Source organism: Etheostoma cragini, chromosome 18 (genome assembly GCF_013103735.1).
Source record: "Etheostoma cragini isolate CJK2018 chromosome 18, CSU_Ecrag_1.0, whole genome shotgun sequence".
NCBI lineage: Eukaryota > Metazoa > Chordata > Actinopteri > Perciformes > Percidae > Etheostoma > Etheostoma cragini.
The window spans coordinates 10,225,713-10,239,857 of NC_048424.1; the positions used below are offsets into that span (position 1 = coordinate 10,225,713).

General features: G+C 40.5%; 2 protein-coding genes across 6 annotated transcripts in view; one reads left to right on the top strand and one right to left on the bottom strand.

Annotated features, from left to right (window-relative positions):
- On the top strand, window positions 1-12,894 carry ak9 (adenylate kinase 9). 5 transcript variants are annotated; one of them, XM_034900074.1, is made up of 37 exons: window positions 1-349; window positions 560-651; window positions 922-985; window positions 1,066-1,118; window positions 1,239-1,335; window positions 1,415-1,527; window positions 1,688-1,852; window positions 2,065-2,187; window positions 2,537-2,611; window positions 2,900-3,001; window positions 3,163-3,302; window positions 3,409-3,731; window positions 4,143-4,163; window positions 4,364-4,482; window positions 4,732-4,879; window positions 4,983-5,079; window positions 5,184-5,269; window positions 5,352-5,411; window positions 5,576-5,770; window positions 5,936-6,069; window positions 6,431-6,637; window positions 6,717-6,992; window positions 7,109-7,230; window positions 7,508-7,727; window positions 7,853-7,909; window positions 7,983-8,195; window positions 8,551-8,769; window positions 8,920-9,136; window positions 9,244-9,445; window positions 10,064-10,210; window positions 10,334-10,551; window positions 10,675-10,871; window positions 11,360-11,529; window positions 11,871-11,969; window positions 12,132-12,234; window positions 12,362-12,476; window positions 12,558-12,894. In XM_034900074.1, the coding sequence occupies exons 1-37, from the start codon at window positions 331-333 to the stop codon at window positions 12,764-12,766; spliced, it is 5,217 nt and encodes a 1,738-aa protein (XP_034755965.1). In that variant the 5' UTR covers window positions 1-330; the 3' UTR covers window positions 12,767-12,894. The 5 variants fall into 5 exon arrangements, with proteins under 5 accessions (XP_034755965.1, XP_034755966.1, XP_034755962.1 ...); XM_034900075.1 differs by lacking the exon at window positions 1,066-1,118; XM_034900071.1 differs by lacking the exon at window positions 1-349 and having other exon boundaries at window positions 499-651.
- si:dkey-119f1.1 (uncharacterized protein LOC557127 homolog) overlaps window positions 9,988-14,145 on the bottom strand; it is a 19,507-nt gene continuing 15,349 nt past the window's right edge. Inside the window, exon 28 of the transcript XR_004660402.1 lies at window positions 9,988-9,998. The gene's annotated coding sequence lies outside the window, so the exon portion shown is untranslated. The remainder of the gene's footprint in view (window positions 9,999-14,145) is intronic.

Here is a 14,145-nt window from a genome sequence, read left to right on the forward strand (position 1 = left end):
TATCTATATGCTTAACGCGGCTTCTATCTTTCAAGCTATAGCTAAGTAAAACCCATAGACTGTATATTATTATTATTATTATTATTATTATTATTATTATTATTATTATTATTATTATTATTATTATTATTATTATTATTATTATTATTATAACAGTCTATGGTGAAACCAGAGACTGTTGCGGGCTCTGGTAAACCTACCCCCGTTTGTTTGTGAGTTGCTATGGTGACATTTAGCTAACCTTGGTTAGCTAACGTAAGTTAGCTTGGTGTTAACACAGGTTAATAAAAGTTTAAACGGGGGAAAGATAAGAGGAGAAAATATATAAGAATGACCCAAACTAACGACGGTAGGAACATTTCCGTCGAATTATGACAGCAATTACCTGTAGTCAAACTTGTATTTTATTGCTTTTATTTATATTGTATTACATTTTATAAGAAACGGCCGAATAGGTACATTGCCAGATTAACGTTAACGTTAAAAGTAACTGACAGTTTGATACTCTCTTTTATGACTTTTGATTCTCTCTGTTCATTAAAATGTAATATACGCTTAGTGGACCGGTACGTGGACAATCTAATAGAAGATGATGCTGAGAGAGAGAGTCTTCTTGCCAAACCCACCTGCTTCATTATAGTTGGAAGACCGGTAATTACACACACACACACACACACACACACACAGGCACAGGCACACTCAAACATGCGCATAACAAGACACAATCAGAAATGGATACGAGGTACACACACATCCATATGGTCTTCCTCGGATAAAGGTGAAGATTTAGGAGAACACATTTGCACCTAGGCCAACAACCACATCACATCAAAACACTGGCATTTAGTTTCTTCTACGTTCCATGTCATATAACCCAATGACTGACTTCACTGAATCAATTCCGATCAATTTTTGTGACAGGGTGTTGGCAAATCTACCTTGGCCAAAAACATTGCAGAGTCCTGGAAGTGTATCCTAATTGATGGTAAGTTCAATTTGCTGTATTTCTGATCTTCGTACCAACATAATTCAGAAATATATTTATCATCTTTTGTAATATTTCAGATACAGATCTGCTCAACACACACATTGATAATAAAACAAAGCAAGGTGAAGAGGTGAGTATAATTACCTGTGTAATAGAACAGAAAGGTTGAATGTCCCATTAATGTCATGTTTTCCATATTTACGCTATGTATACATTTCTTATGGTGTATAAATTGCTCTGACCACTTTAGATCTTGAATATCTTATCTGAGGGAAGAAGTATACCAGAAGAATTGGTGCTCCAGCTGATTCTTGCCAAGCTTAACTCACACCATGTGGAGCACTACGGTAAATTGTAATTGTCATTCAAAACACCAGTATGTCAGCAAGCCACTGCTTTCACTTGATAACACATGTTGTGGTGCAGGGTATGTACTGAGCTGCCTACCGTTCCTATCAGAAGAGTGTCTGAAGATTCATGAGCAGCTTGAGCTGATCAAAAACTTCAAACTAACACCTGATTTCATCATCAACATAAAGGTTATCCACTATTTAGAGTTGTGCACGTCATCATGCAACAATTGATTCAAGCATTATCTTTTAATTTTAAAATAACCTTTTAAGTATTTGGAAGTTGAAAGCTCATATTCTGACAAAGGTTTTTTACATCTGAGAACTCAACCCTTCCATCTTCCACCAGTGTCCAGACAAGGACCTGGTCCACCGGCTGTCAGGTCTGAAGCAGCACCCAGAGACAGGGCAGCTGTACAACAGGGATCAGTGGACGCGTGAGGAGGTGTTTAACAAGAAGAAAGAGAACAAGGACCAGGAAGTGGAGGATGAGGAGGAGGAGGAGGAGGAGCAGGAGGAGCAGGTAAGGTTGAGAGAAAACACCTTTGGCCACTGGTTTTAACCTTTGGTGTTACATTAATTTGGTTTTGTATAATAATAATAAAAATAATAATAATATGATGATGGTGATGATAATTTCCTGCATTCCCCAATTTCATTATGTTGTATTATTTGGACTTTTTTCATTCTAATTTTGTTAATTCTTTTGTTTTGCTTTTCTTGCAGGTTGGGGAAAAAGAACTCCAAAAAAATATTATTGACCAGATGGTGTGGACACCAGAAAATTTGGCCAGAATTGCTTTTTCTAGACTCACCATGTACAAGAACATCATGCTCAGACCACTGGAGGTGAGTTACCCAGGGCTTTAAACTACCCACACATAATGCAGCTGTCAGTTGGGCAAATCATTTGAAATGAAGTCATATTTTTTACACAATATACATTTTTTGTCTTTGGATCATGATACATTTCAAACAGCTTTGATGGGGAAATCAGGGTGATTTTTCTTACACACAAGAGTGCCGTCAGAGTTGTTGCGTTTGTGTCATATCATAAAAGCTCATCTGTACACTGTAACTGCTAACAAAGAGAAGGTCTGAACACAACCTGATCTAAAGATCCACGTTAATATGATGTTCTAAATTATATCAGATGGGTTCAATAATTTCCACCTTGACGTAAGTAATATTTTTTCAGGACTACATGACAGAACACAACCCCCTCTACCTGTTGGAGTTGGACGGAAACAGAACACCTGAAGAGCTTCACTTGGTACGAGGGATTAATGAACTTTCTGCAGAAAAGAAATGCTACAGTCTTACAAACAAGATAATAAACAATAAAATGTTGCATACAATATGCTGTTAAATGGATTTTGTCACCATAGTATGTTAGTCTGGTGCTGGTGTGAAACAACAGTGCTGCATCTGTGTGTTTTTGTATGTGTGTGTGTGTGTGTGTGTGCGTTCGTGCGTGAATGTGTGTGTGCATGAATATGCATGTTCAACTACCTTTGTAATCTGTGGGCTGACTTTATTTTGTTGATTGTTTTGTCTCTAGTCTGTAATGTCCCGTCTTGGATCCATGGCAATAAAGCGTGTCTCCATTCCACTCCTCCTCCACCAGACTGATGATGAAGAATTGCCAGAAGACATTGACACGGTCTGCCGTTATTGACCTTATTCATATTTTATTTACAAATAAACACAGTATTCAAGTTTTTTAAATGATCCACTAACAGGCATTTTAAACACACTCCCTCCACTAAATCAACTCTCAATTTAACTAGAAGTAGTTCAATCCTGAGTCCATTTCTTTTCCAGGAGGACCTAATGAGAGTCATGTCCTCCTCCAGGACAGTGGCTCCCAGCTTTAATTGGAAAAGGAGCCGCTGGGGCCGAACTTGCCCTGTAGCTCTTAGGGAGGGCCAGGTCATTCCAGGCAACCCTGAATTATGTGTGGGGTGAGTGATCTTTTGTAGGCTGTGGCCAGGTGAGGAATCTATTCAATAGCTTCAAAGGAAACTGGGTTAAAATGTCAACAATCTCTCATTTCAACCCCCTGTGCAGCTTCCAGGACAAACTGTACATCCTCTCATCTCAGGAGGCCTGCCAGAAGTTTTTCACAAACCCACGACGGTACTTACTTCCTCCGATGCCCAGGCTCCCTTGCAGAGTTTCCATCATTGGACCTCCACAGGCAGGGAAGAGCACTCTATGTAAGCTTCTGGCTCAGCACTACAATGCATTGGTGCTTGATATGGAGGTACTGGTGCAGCCGGTTCTGGAAAAGCTTGAGCAGGAGAGGCTTGACAAAATCAAAGAGGAGATAACACAGGTCGCTATAGAGAAAAACAAGATGAAGATGGAGAAGGATGTCAGCGAGAATTCAGGTAAGTTGAGTTTTGTTGTTAATGATGATCATGATGATGATGATGATGATAATGACGAGGATGATGGGCCAGCAGTCTTTAGTTTATCTACTGCATCTGTCACTATAAAATAAATCATAAATAAATAAAAATGATGTTCACGATCACTTTTTAAGGATGTCCTCCCTCTTAGATATACCCATGGGTACCAATAAAGTAACCTGAACCTGTACAGTTGTATTGTATACATAGCAAGAGACAACAAAAATATTTTTTTAAGCTAACTGTGACACAATGTGCCATAGCTAACTGTTCTATTAACAAATAAGGTTACATCCCACAGCCCTTTGAAATTCCATGTAGTAAACAGCATTATTTGATGTATACTGTCACACACAGAATTCATTTTCTGATACTTTTTTATTTCATCAGATGAAACCAATTCTGTAGAAGGTAAGACGTAAAAACAGTCTCTCTATCTGACGCAAACACACATGCAGATAAACAGACATGGATCTTTTTTTTTTTTTTTTTACACGTTCTATACACATCACAAATGCTATTCTGGCCCAAAGTTTTGGAGCTCAGTGTGAGTCGAGATTATGTGGCAGCATACACTGTATTTGTGTGCAAATGTTTTCTGCTGTTCTCAGTGACAGAGGATCATCCAGAGGTACAAACCATGGTGCTCACTGCGCTAGAAGAGGCCAAACATCAGAGCACATCTCCCTTCGGCCTGTATGCTGAGGTACTGGAGAAGCGTGTAAAAGAGGTATGTTCAGATGCATTTACACTGCAAACCCAATAAAAAAAACTACGTTTTTGTTGTGACTGTTAGTGGAAATGTAATGAATGTATTTTTGAGAGAAAGTCTACTTAACATAAATGTTGCCATTTATCATGTACAGTAAACATGATTAGTTGGAAGATAAACCAAATGAATGAACCCCTATTTAGATTAGAGTACAGTACATTTATAAACAGTTTGCAGGGGTGTTGCTTACTAATTGTGATGTAACAGATTGAAGAGGCTGACACTGATGCAGATGTCAAAACTGGCTGGGTGCTAGACAACTTTCCCAAGAACCTTTCCCAAATGAAAGCCTTACAGCAAGCTGGAATTATGCCAGACACCCTCTTCTGTCTCAAAGACAGTGATAGCAATGAAGGTACGAGACACAGTTGTTTGTTTTATATAGAGTATATAGAGTCAAGTCGGTATTTGAGTTCTGACAGTGATCATGTATCATTGCATTTAAATGTGTTGAACAGTTTTGAAGAGAGTGTATGAGATGAACAAGGAGAGCGTGGACAAAGCAGTAAGCAAGAGGTTGCAGAAAGAACAATCTGAGAAGGAGAAACTAGTCATGTGAGTGGAGGTGCAGTGTTGCTGTCAAATCTTATGGGTTGTTATATCTGGAATTGATTATTTATGGAGCGTTTGTTCTTATGCTTGATTTCTCTCTATTTTAGAAAGCAGAATGAACCGAAATCAGAGGTAGAGGCAGAGCCAGCAGAGCTGCAAACAAAGCTAGAGCCAGTTGCTGAAGAGATTGAAGGTACCAACTGTCAGCCTAAATCCCTGATCCTGTAGAATTTGACCAGCACTGTTTTTAAAGCATTCATCGATGTCTTTTGTAGAAAATCTTGAACAGTCTGACACCACTAGTCTCCTGCATCCCGCCATCATTGAAAAGGAAGGTAAGACATTGTGATATAATTCTGTTGTTTCAAATCCCACATACATTTCTGAATTAACACACTATAATGTATGTAAGTACCAAAAAAGCAGCATTAAATTTATCATTTTCCCTCCATCTCAAACTCTGGACTGCCATCTGCTTCTCACTTCTGTGTTGCTCCAGCTGTGGTACTACCTGATCATTTGGACTTGGGTTATCCAGACGGCCCGGAGATGGATGACTATAAACTCCAACTGCAACAGTTTGTGTACGAATGGGACCAAATGCAGTCTGCTTTAACTGTCCCACACTCAGTACTGAAGATTGGCAACCAAAGCCCTGAAGACCTGCTTAAACAGATGGTCCTTTACATGGAGAGTGAGTGTAACCCTTTGTATCAATCCCAACTTGAATTCTTTAACACCACAAACTGCATGTTGGTCAGAATGAACAATCAGGTTTTAATTCAATTTATTATAACTATAATTATGATTCACAAAATGGCTTATGACAAATGTTTTGGTTTACATGCTTGATCTTTAGAACCCTTTCAGTATGTGTCCTGGGAACTGACAGCAACAGACCTGGACAAGGAGGCGGAGGATATGGAGGCCTTAGCTGAGCTGGAGAGAGCCGAGGACGACACCAGTGAAAATGACGCAGCTGAGGAGGAAGAAGTCAGTAAAAAAGTCTTTTTTTTTGGTGGCTGGGTTGGCTCAGTGGGTAGAGCAGGCGCACCTATACTGAGAGGTTATTGCCTCTATGCAGAGGCTAAGAGATCAAATCTGACATGTGATGATTTCCTGCATGTCTTCCCCTTCCTCTCCCCTTTTATCTAGTTGTCCTATCAAAATAAAGGTGAAAAAGCCCCCCAAAATAATAAAACAAAACAAAAAGTATTTTTTGACTTTATAAACAACAAGTATATAATCATATATATAATTGAAGATGCTGAAGATGGAGGCCCGTCTTACTACTTTGTTGTCATATAAAAATATAAACGAACCTTTAACAGCATCTCCTTCCTCTCAATGACAGCAGGGGGACGCAACAACCAAGAGAGAATTAGGTGATACCCATCATTTCTGCCCTGTGGCCTTTAAAAACCATAACGTCCTCTGGCCCTGTACGAGTGAAATTGCAGCCAAGTACCGGGAGAAGACCTTCTATTTCTCGAGCCAAGCAGCCCAGGACTCATTCCTTCAAAACCCTGCACATTTTGTTGCACAGACTGGGCCTCTTAAGGTACAAACTAACATAAGAAAAAGTCACTGTAAATAAGGCAAAATACCTATTCATTTTCTTCTATCTTCTTCTATCCAAGCCTCCTGCCCTGCGGCTCTTTTTGCTTGGCACCCGAGGGTCAGGCAAGACCTCACAGGGTGAATGGCTAGCCCAACAGCTGGGCATTTTCCATATTCAGTTCAGGGAGCAACTCCAAATGCTCATTATGGCCAAGACAAAGGGGCAGGTACCTTATTCTGATGAGGTGGAGTCTCCAGAGGAGTCCGCTGAGGACTTGGAGGCTCTGATAGAGGAAGCCAGGGGGGGGGACGAGGGGAAGATGGAGGAGAACTCCGACAAGCCGAATGACACGGAGGTCAGCTTCAATTCACTTTTTCTATAGCAAGATCAAAGACAAGAATTACAAGAATGTTAAAGAATTATGATATTTTGAGACTGAAATACTGTGCATATGCTACTCTGTGTCTACAGCAGGAAGTGGTCCTGACTGATGAGGAAATGGCCATCAAAGCATACCTGTCTGACGGAGATCCACTTACCCCAGAGATCCTGGATATGATTATCGCACCATACTGGAATCAGGAACCATACATGTAGTTACACGCAAACACAGACACACACACAAGAGGGTGAATTTTGTACTTCATACAATTTTGAAAAGTTTTCTTTGATAAATCTTTATACATCTCTTCATCTATCATGCTTGTTTTCCTGCTTCTTTTACTTTCACTTAAAAATCCAGACATCACACCTTTCACATGCTTACACTTCTATATTTTAAACCTTGTGTACATTGCCTACATGTAGTAAGTTTTTTGTGCACCTGACAACACAAGGTATTTGTTAACCCTAATATTCTCCACCTTGTAGGTCTACAGGTTTTATTTTGGAGGGCTTCCCTCAAAATCCCGATGAGGTGCAGTACATGTTGCAGCGACAGCTTTTCCCTGACACTGTGGTACATTTGGTGGTGGATGTCACAGACGTTCAGAAGCGTCTGTTGCCGACATACCTGGAGAAGTGGCGTGAGCGCCACAACCGCCGTGAAGCGCAGCTAAACCTCCTTTATGATCTACGTAAGCAGAACCGGGTAAGCAAGTGACAACTTGGTAGAATAATTCTCTGCCAACTTTATTACATGCATGTCTATCCTGACAATGTCTACATATTGTGTGAGTATCTGACACAAGTACAGCTAATATCTCTTTGGTACAGGAGAACAGCATTGCTGAGAGAAGGGCTGAACTCACGAAGGCAGCCAAAGTAAGCAAACTCATTCCAACCACACCGTCATCCTTTCTGCAACACTGCTTAATGCCTCTCCCTCCAAATTTCAACTCATCAGCTTAGAAATCTTGAGGATGAAGAAGATGATGAAGATGATGAAACTGCAGGCAACATAGAGGAAGAGATAGAGGCTACGCTGGAGGAAGAGTTTCCTCTAGAAGAGGATAAAGACATGGAGAATAAAGAGAATGAGGATGCGGCGTCTGAGAGGCTGGAGATGGAGATTGCAGAGCGTTATGTGACTGATGAAAACAGCCTTGTTACAGTTATGGTACAAAGACACAAAACCCAAAGAAGGCAAATAAGTAGCCAGACATACGTATTTGCTTCCCTCACCCATTTCTGCTATTATTTAATATTTGCTTCAAGGACAGTCAGGAGAGTTAAATAATCCATATAAGATTTACTACAACAGTCTAAGCCATAACAAACAAGGTACTACTTTAAACAAATTGTCAACATTAGACACTACGACTCCGGTTAATTTTTACAAACGTTTTACATTCTGACATCCTTTGACTTTACAGAAACATAAGTTGGTTCTTAGATCAACCTAATGTGACTTGACGTGCTCACCATAATGTATGTGTGCTCATGAATTCTGCTTTGTGCTGTTCTATCATCAGGAGCTCCTGAGTGAACTAAACATATCCACAGTGTCAATCAGGGCATCTCGCAAGCTCCGGATCGTTCAGCAGAAGTTGCTACAGAAAATCCAGCCCCTGGCGACCAACAGGGAGTCACTCTTCCAAAAATGCCAACCCATCTCATACAGCCTGGCACATAAGCTACTGCTCTCTTCTTATAAGCTCCACAGCGCCTTTGGCTGCTGGGACCCCATAAAGGTAGGCGTCATTCAGGAATGGCCCCTGTGTCTTTTTAAGCACCTGTGGGATGAGGCCACAATTTGAATTTCAAATACTAGTACACCTTTACTCTTTTGTGCTGACATGTTAATCAGCAGAACTAATCAGCAAAATGTCCCCCTTCTACAGCACTACAAAGAGAGAGATTTGATCCAGCCTCTGCAGTGGCCCCTCAATACCACATATCCCCTAATCTTCCATCAGTTTATCTACTTTTTTGCAACTAAGGAGAACCGTAACACATTTATGCTGAACCCCTTGAAGTACCTTAGGCAGCCAAAGCCCACCCTGTCCCTTCCTGTTAAAATGGCTGTTGTTGGACCACCCAAATCTGGAAAAACCACTGGTAAGACTCAAGGCACATGGAAAACAAGTCTTTCAAAAATCATATATGTCTCTCTTCTTTCTATTATTAACATTCTGCATTTCTCTCCCTTTGCTTTAACTCTCCAGTGGCACAGATGTTTGCTCAGAAATATGGCTTGGCCTGTCTGTCCATTGGCGGCGCTATGCGGACGGTGCTTAACAATTATGAGCACACTGATCTGGCTGTCCAGATGAAAAAGCATCTCTCCCAGGGACTCGTTGTTCCTGATGAACTGGCCATTCAGTGTCTGGAGGTGGCACTCATGAGCTCGATCTGCAGCACTCGAGGGTAAGCTGGGCTGTGTGTTCCATTTAGAGTTATTAGATTTTTACCTTGAAATAAATTTTTGGTTTCAAGACAAAGACTTTTTACTTACTCTAGTCTGGCTTTGCCAGACTTTCTCCACAGCGCTGCGAGGACGGTCTGGCTAGTCCACACAACATTACAAGATAGGAGAATGCTGTGCTCTGGTTTATTGGCATTTCTTTAAACCAATCATATTACCGGTCAGAGCCATGGTACCATATTAGATAGTTCTCTAGACACCGAACATTTACTTGTCTCAGGTATAAAGCCCTGATTCAAAATGGCTTCAGGAAGGAACTTGTTTTGGTGGAACATGTGTATGTTCAAAAGTAGTTTTAGTCATGCAACAGAAAAGTCAGATTGGACAGATAGTCTAGTTAGCTGTCTCAGAAATCGACCAGAGTTTAAAATTCCAATTGAAAGCGTAAGGTAACGGGACATCCGGCCAGAAAGTGTGAAATCCAGACAGAATTTCAAAGCATCAACAGAGCAATCCTAAAAGAGGAGCATCTTGGAACTCTGACTGTCAAGACATCTGCACATGCTGTACTTATTCCTGCTTGAGGATGTATGTGAAGACAATATTTATTGTCATCCCAGGTACGTGTTGGACGGCTTTCCAAAGACACTTAAGCAGACAGAGCTGATGACGTCTCGGAGCATCATCCCTATGATAGTAGTGGAGCTGGAGCTGGCCTTAGTGGAGGTGCTGACCAGAGGTCTCCTGGACAAGATGAAGCCCAACAAGTGAGACAACCCACATCAATGGCAACTAGAAATACACATCATATCACAAGTCTGAGAGCTAAAATCCCAAACTATCAAAGTTAATGTAATAAAATATGTCCTGCCCCCCCCCTCCTACTTCAGGCCTCACCTGATGCATGACAGCTCAGCAATCTTCCACATTCGTAATTCCTGTTACAAGCAGGAGATAGAACATGCGAGGCAACACTTCCAAAAACAATATCAGAACTGGATCCTGCTCGATGGCTTGAAAAGCAAATGGTGGATCTGGAACAACAGTATAAAGGAGGTCAGCATCAGCATGAAATATATCCACAGCTACCTGGAGAGGACGCGCAACCGTAAGTACAAGAAGCTTTTCCAGACATCAGCTCAGATCGTCTTTTTTTGTTTGTTTTTTTTACACCTAAAGTGAAACATGCCAAATACTGTACTCATTGAAACATTGCCTTACTTGTCATCAGGGCAAGCAGCATGCATCAACAGAATGTGCATCACACCCAAGGAGCTGCAGTATCGGCTTGGAGAGTTTGGACAGTACTGCCCTGTCTGCCTGGCTCTACATCAACACCTGGTGGACTGCTCAGAAATTGCAGCCTTAACTCATGCAGCTGAGTACAGAGGACAGTATTACAAGATGTGTGGCGAAGACCATTTAGAGGTCAGTTCACTGGAGCACACAGATGGTTCAATGCACAAATGAGTATGAAAAAACATCCAAGCCAAATTAACCAGATTTTCTACTTTTTAAATTCTGTGCACAATTTCTGTAACTACCTAGTGGATATCATTTATGTATGATACTATGAAATCATGCAGGATAAACAATATACACACATTTTAAAGTTACATTTATAATAATAGATTTAACATGTGAATAGATTGCATGTACGAGTTAGCTCAGTTGGTAGAGCAGGCGCACATAGAAAGAGGTTAACTCCTTGACACAGCGGGCGTCGGTCCGAATCCGATTTGTGGCCCTTTGCAGCATGTCATCCCCCCCCTTTCATGTTTTCATCTCTATGTCCTATGGAAAAATAAAGGTATAAAATGCCCAAATGAAATCTTTAAAAAAACAAAAACGTTCAGAATTGATTAACTTTGACTGAAAGACAAAGTGATGTTTTTATGTTGCTCTCTCAACCTCAGCGGTTCCTGAGTACTCCTGATCAGTTTGTGACTCCTGGCTGCCCGCGCACCCTCCCACCCCCCCAGCTGCTGCCCCGAAAGCTCACTGAGATCCAGGTGAAGAACAAGTTCCCAAAGCAAGTTGAGATGAAGGGCTTCTGCCCGGTCACTTATCTGGATGGAAAGCAAAGGTACACTATTCATTACACTGTGTGAACACATGATTGGCATTCAGTTAGTAATAGAGATTTAAATTTACCAGTGGAAAATTACAAGTTATTATACTTATCAGTTTTGGTAACTTGAAAGGGGTGGTCCTTGGCCCTATTTACTAGATTAGATACTTCATGAAGTGCATTTTAAAAAGCAAATCATTATTAAAAACAAAAACAAATGTCCCACTACAACATGCCAACAAATAGAACAAATACTTTATGTCAAAAGAGCTTTATCTGTGTTAAATTTCTCATTTCTGTCTGCAAGTCTTTACCTTACTAGACAGTTCTCTAGTCATAGATTTATTTGTTCTCAGGTATGAAGCCCTGGTACTAGGGAAGATGGAATACGCAGTGGAATATAGAGAACGTATCTACATTCTTGAGACAAAGGAGAAACAGGACAAGTTTTTGAGGTGGGGAGCCCTCTTTGTATATTTCTGAAATCCTTTTCAGTTAGATTTCTTTTCACAAGGATTACTCAGTCGTGCATAGTATTTGGAAGTCTTCCCAGTACTTTCAATAAAGTTATATTTTGCTATTGAGTGAAAGTACATGTTGATATATTATCTTTCAAGGATTCCTGAAACCTATTGGGACCAGAAGCTGCCCAGTAAAGTTCCTCCTCTTTGTGAACTTGTACCCCTCACCTCCCTTCCAACGTTGGGCTACCTGGAGCAGGTCGCACACTCACTCACCCACACGCACACACAACACTTTCTGCAGATGTTATGTCAACATTTGATATAGCTATGTTTCTGTATCCTCTTCAATATATGCCCTGTTTTGAGTTGTGTGTATTTTTTAGGGTGTGGCAGTATCAGTCATCAAGGCCATGACAGCTGTTGGGTGTCTGAAACCTAAATATCCCTTCCTCAGTATACAAAGATCTTCACTCCTCTATGTGGCATTCTATCTGAAAGGTAAAGCAAGATGGCAACGTTGCCTTATCACAATAAATATGTGAATTGCTTAAACTCTATAACAATTAACATATTTTACAGCTTTCAACCACAAGAGCACAGACTACACCCGGCAGAAGTACAAAAAGAAGCTGGCCTTGTTTGAAGAGAACTGTGCTCTCATTCCCTACCTGAGCTCAACAATGACAGGGAACTACAAGCCTCCCTGTGAACGCCCCATCGACTTTGAGTTCAAACTCAATAGGTTCCTGGCCTTGGGAGACCTGCCAGTTGCCGACAGTGCGCTGTAGTGGTTTTTAATGCTGCCTGGCCGCTGTGTCATGTTGTATGAAGAACTGTGCAACAACAAAATTTGAAAGCAACCTGCTTTAAGAGTTTATTTTATCAATAGCATGTAATAAAGCATTCTTCACGGTCAGGGCTGAAAAATGTTTTTTGCTTGGGTCATTAACCTTACTTCTGTGTAGCTTGTATACTGGACACTACTCTTTCATTATCTTTATGTGGTTGCTAAAGAGAATATAGATGTAATTATGTGATCATAATTGCAAGTTTTTATCTTAACTGAGAGGCTTAAGTTTAATTTTAGAAATATGAGCTTTCAGTGATTTGCTCTAAAGCTTTAGACAATTTTGTTTTTTTGATTTTTCCAAAATCTAAATGGGGATATCAGTATTAAAATAGCTCACATACAAAGCAAATTCATATGAGTTTTTTTTCCCCAATAATGGATCTTATTAAATTTATTGAGGTTGATTAATGCCATGTTGAAAACAATTGTGGTTCACATATTAACTCAACCACAGTGAAACTAGGGCTGGACGATATGGAGAAAATCAGATGACGGCATTCTTGTCCAAATACCTAAATATCACATTGATGTTCTAAGGTTGCTAATTGGTGCTTTAACAAAGTATCTTCACAGTTAGATCTTAGATAATCAGTAATGTGGATTTATAATGACAAATTTCCTTCGGGATGAATAAAGTATCCATCTATCTAACTATTTGAACAGGCAGAACAGTCATATCCCTTCACTGTAATATATTAAGCTGGTTGACACCAGACTGTTTCTCAGACTCTGGGGAAGGTCCATTTACAGCTCATTTCAAAAGGGGCGTCACCAACAGACGCCGCTCAAATGCCTCTGGACGCCATTGATAGTCCTTCCACCAATCAGACCAACAATCCGGGTGACGTAGCAAAGACAGCGGCATAAACGGGTTGCTGCGCTTAAGTGGCCGCTATGTTGAATGTAAACAAAAAGCTCAACGCTTGCGATTGGTGCCTGAATTTGGAAAAAATTGCAAATGGGCTTGAATGGGCTCTTGGCCAGACTGACTGAGAGGACATCTCAAATTTGCCAGAAGTTCATCAGGGTTTTCCCAGGCTAGTAATGTAGCCTTTAAAACCAAGAATTCACTACACTTACCATGTAATGATATTTAAACTCTAAGACGATATCTAGTTCATATGACAATATCAACGTTATTTAATATATTTCCCAGCCCTAAATAAAACTATTACAGTACCGTAAGAACAGATTTTGTGTTCATTAAATATTAACAGTAGAAGTGCGTTCCAGTGGACTGCCTTGTGTGAAGGATTTGGCACAAAGCTCCTAAAGGTGCAAGTCCTTCCTCCTTACTAGAGTGACCTTAATATGGGT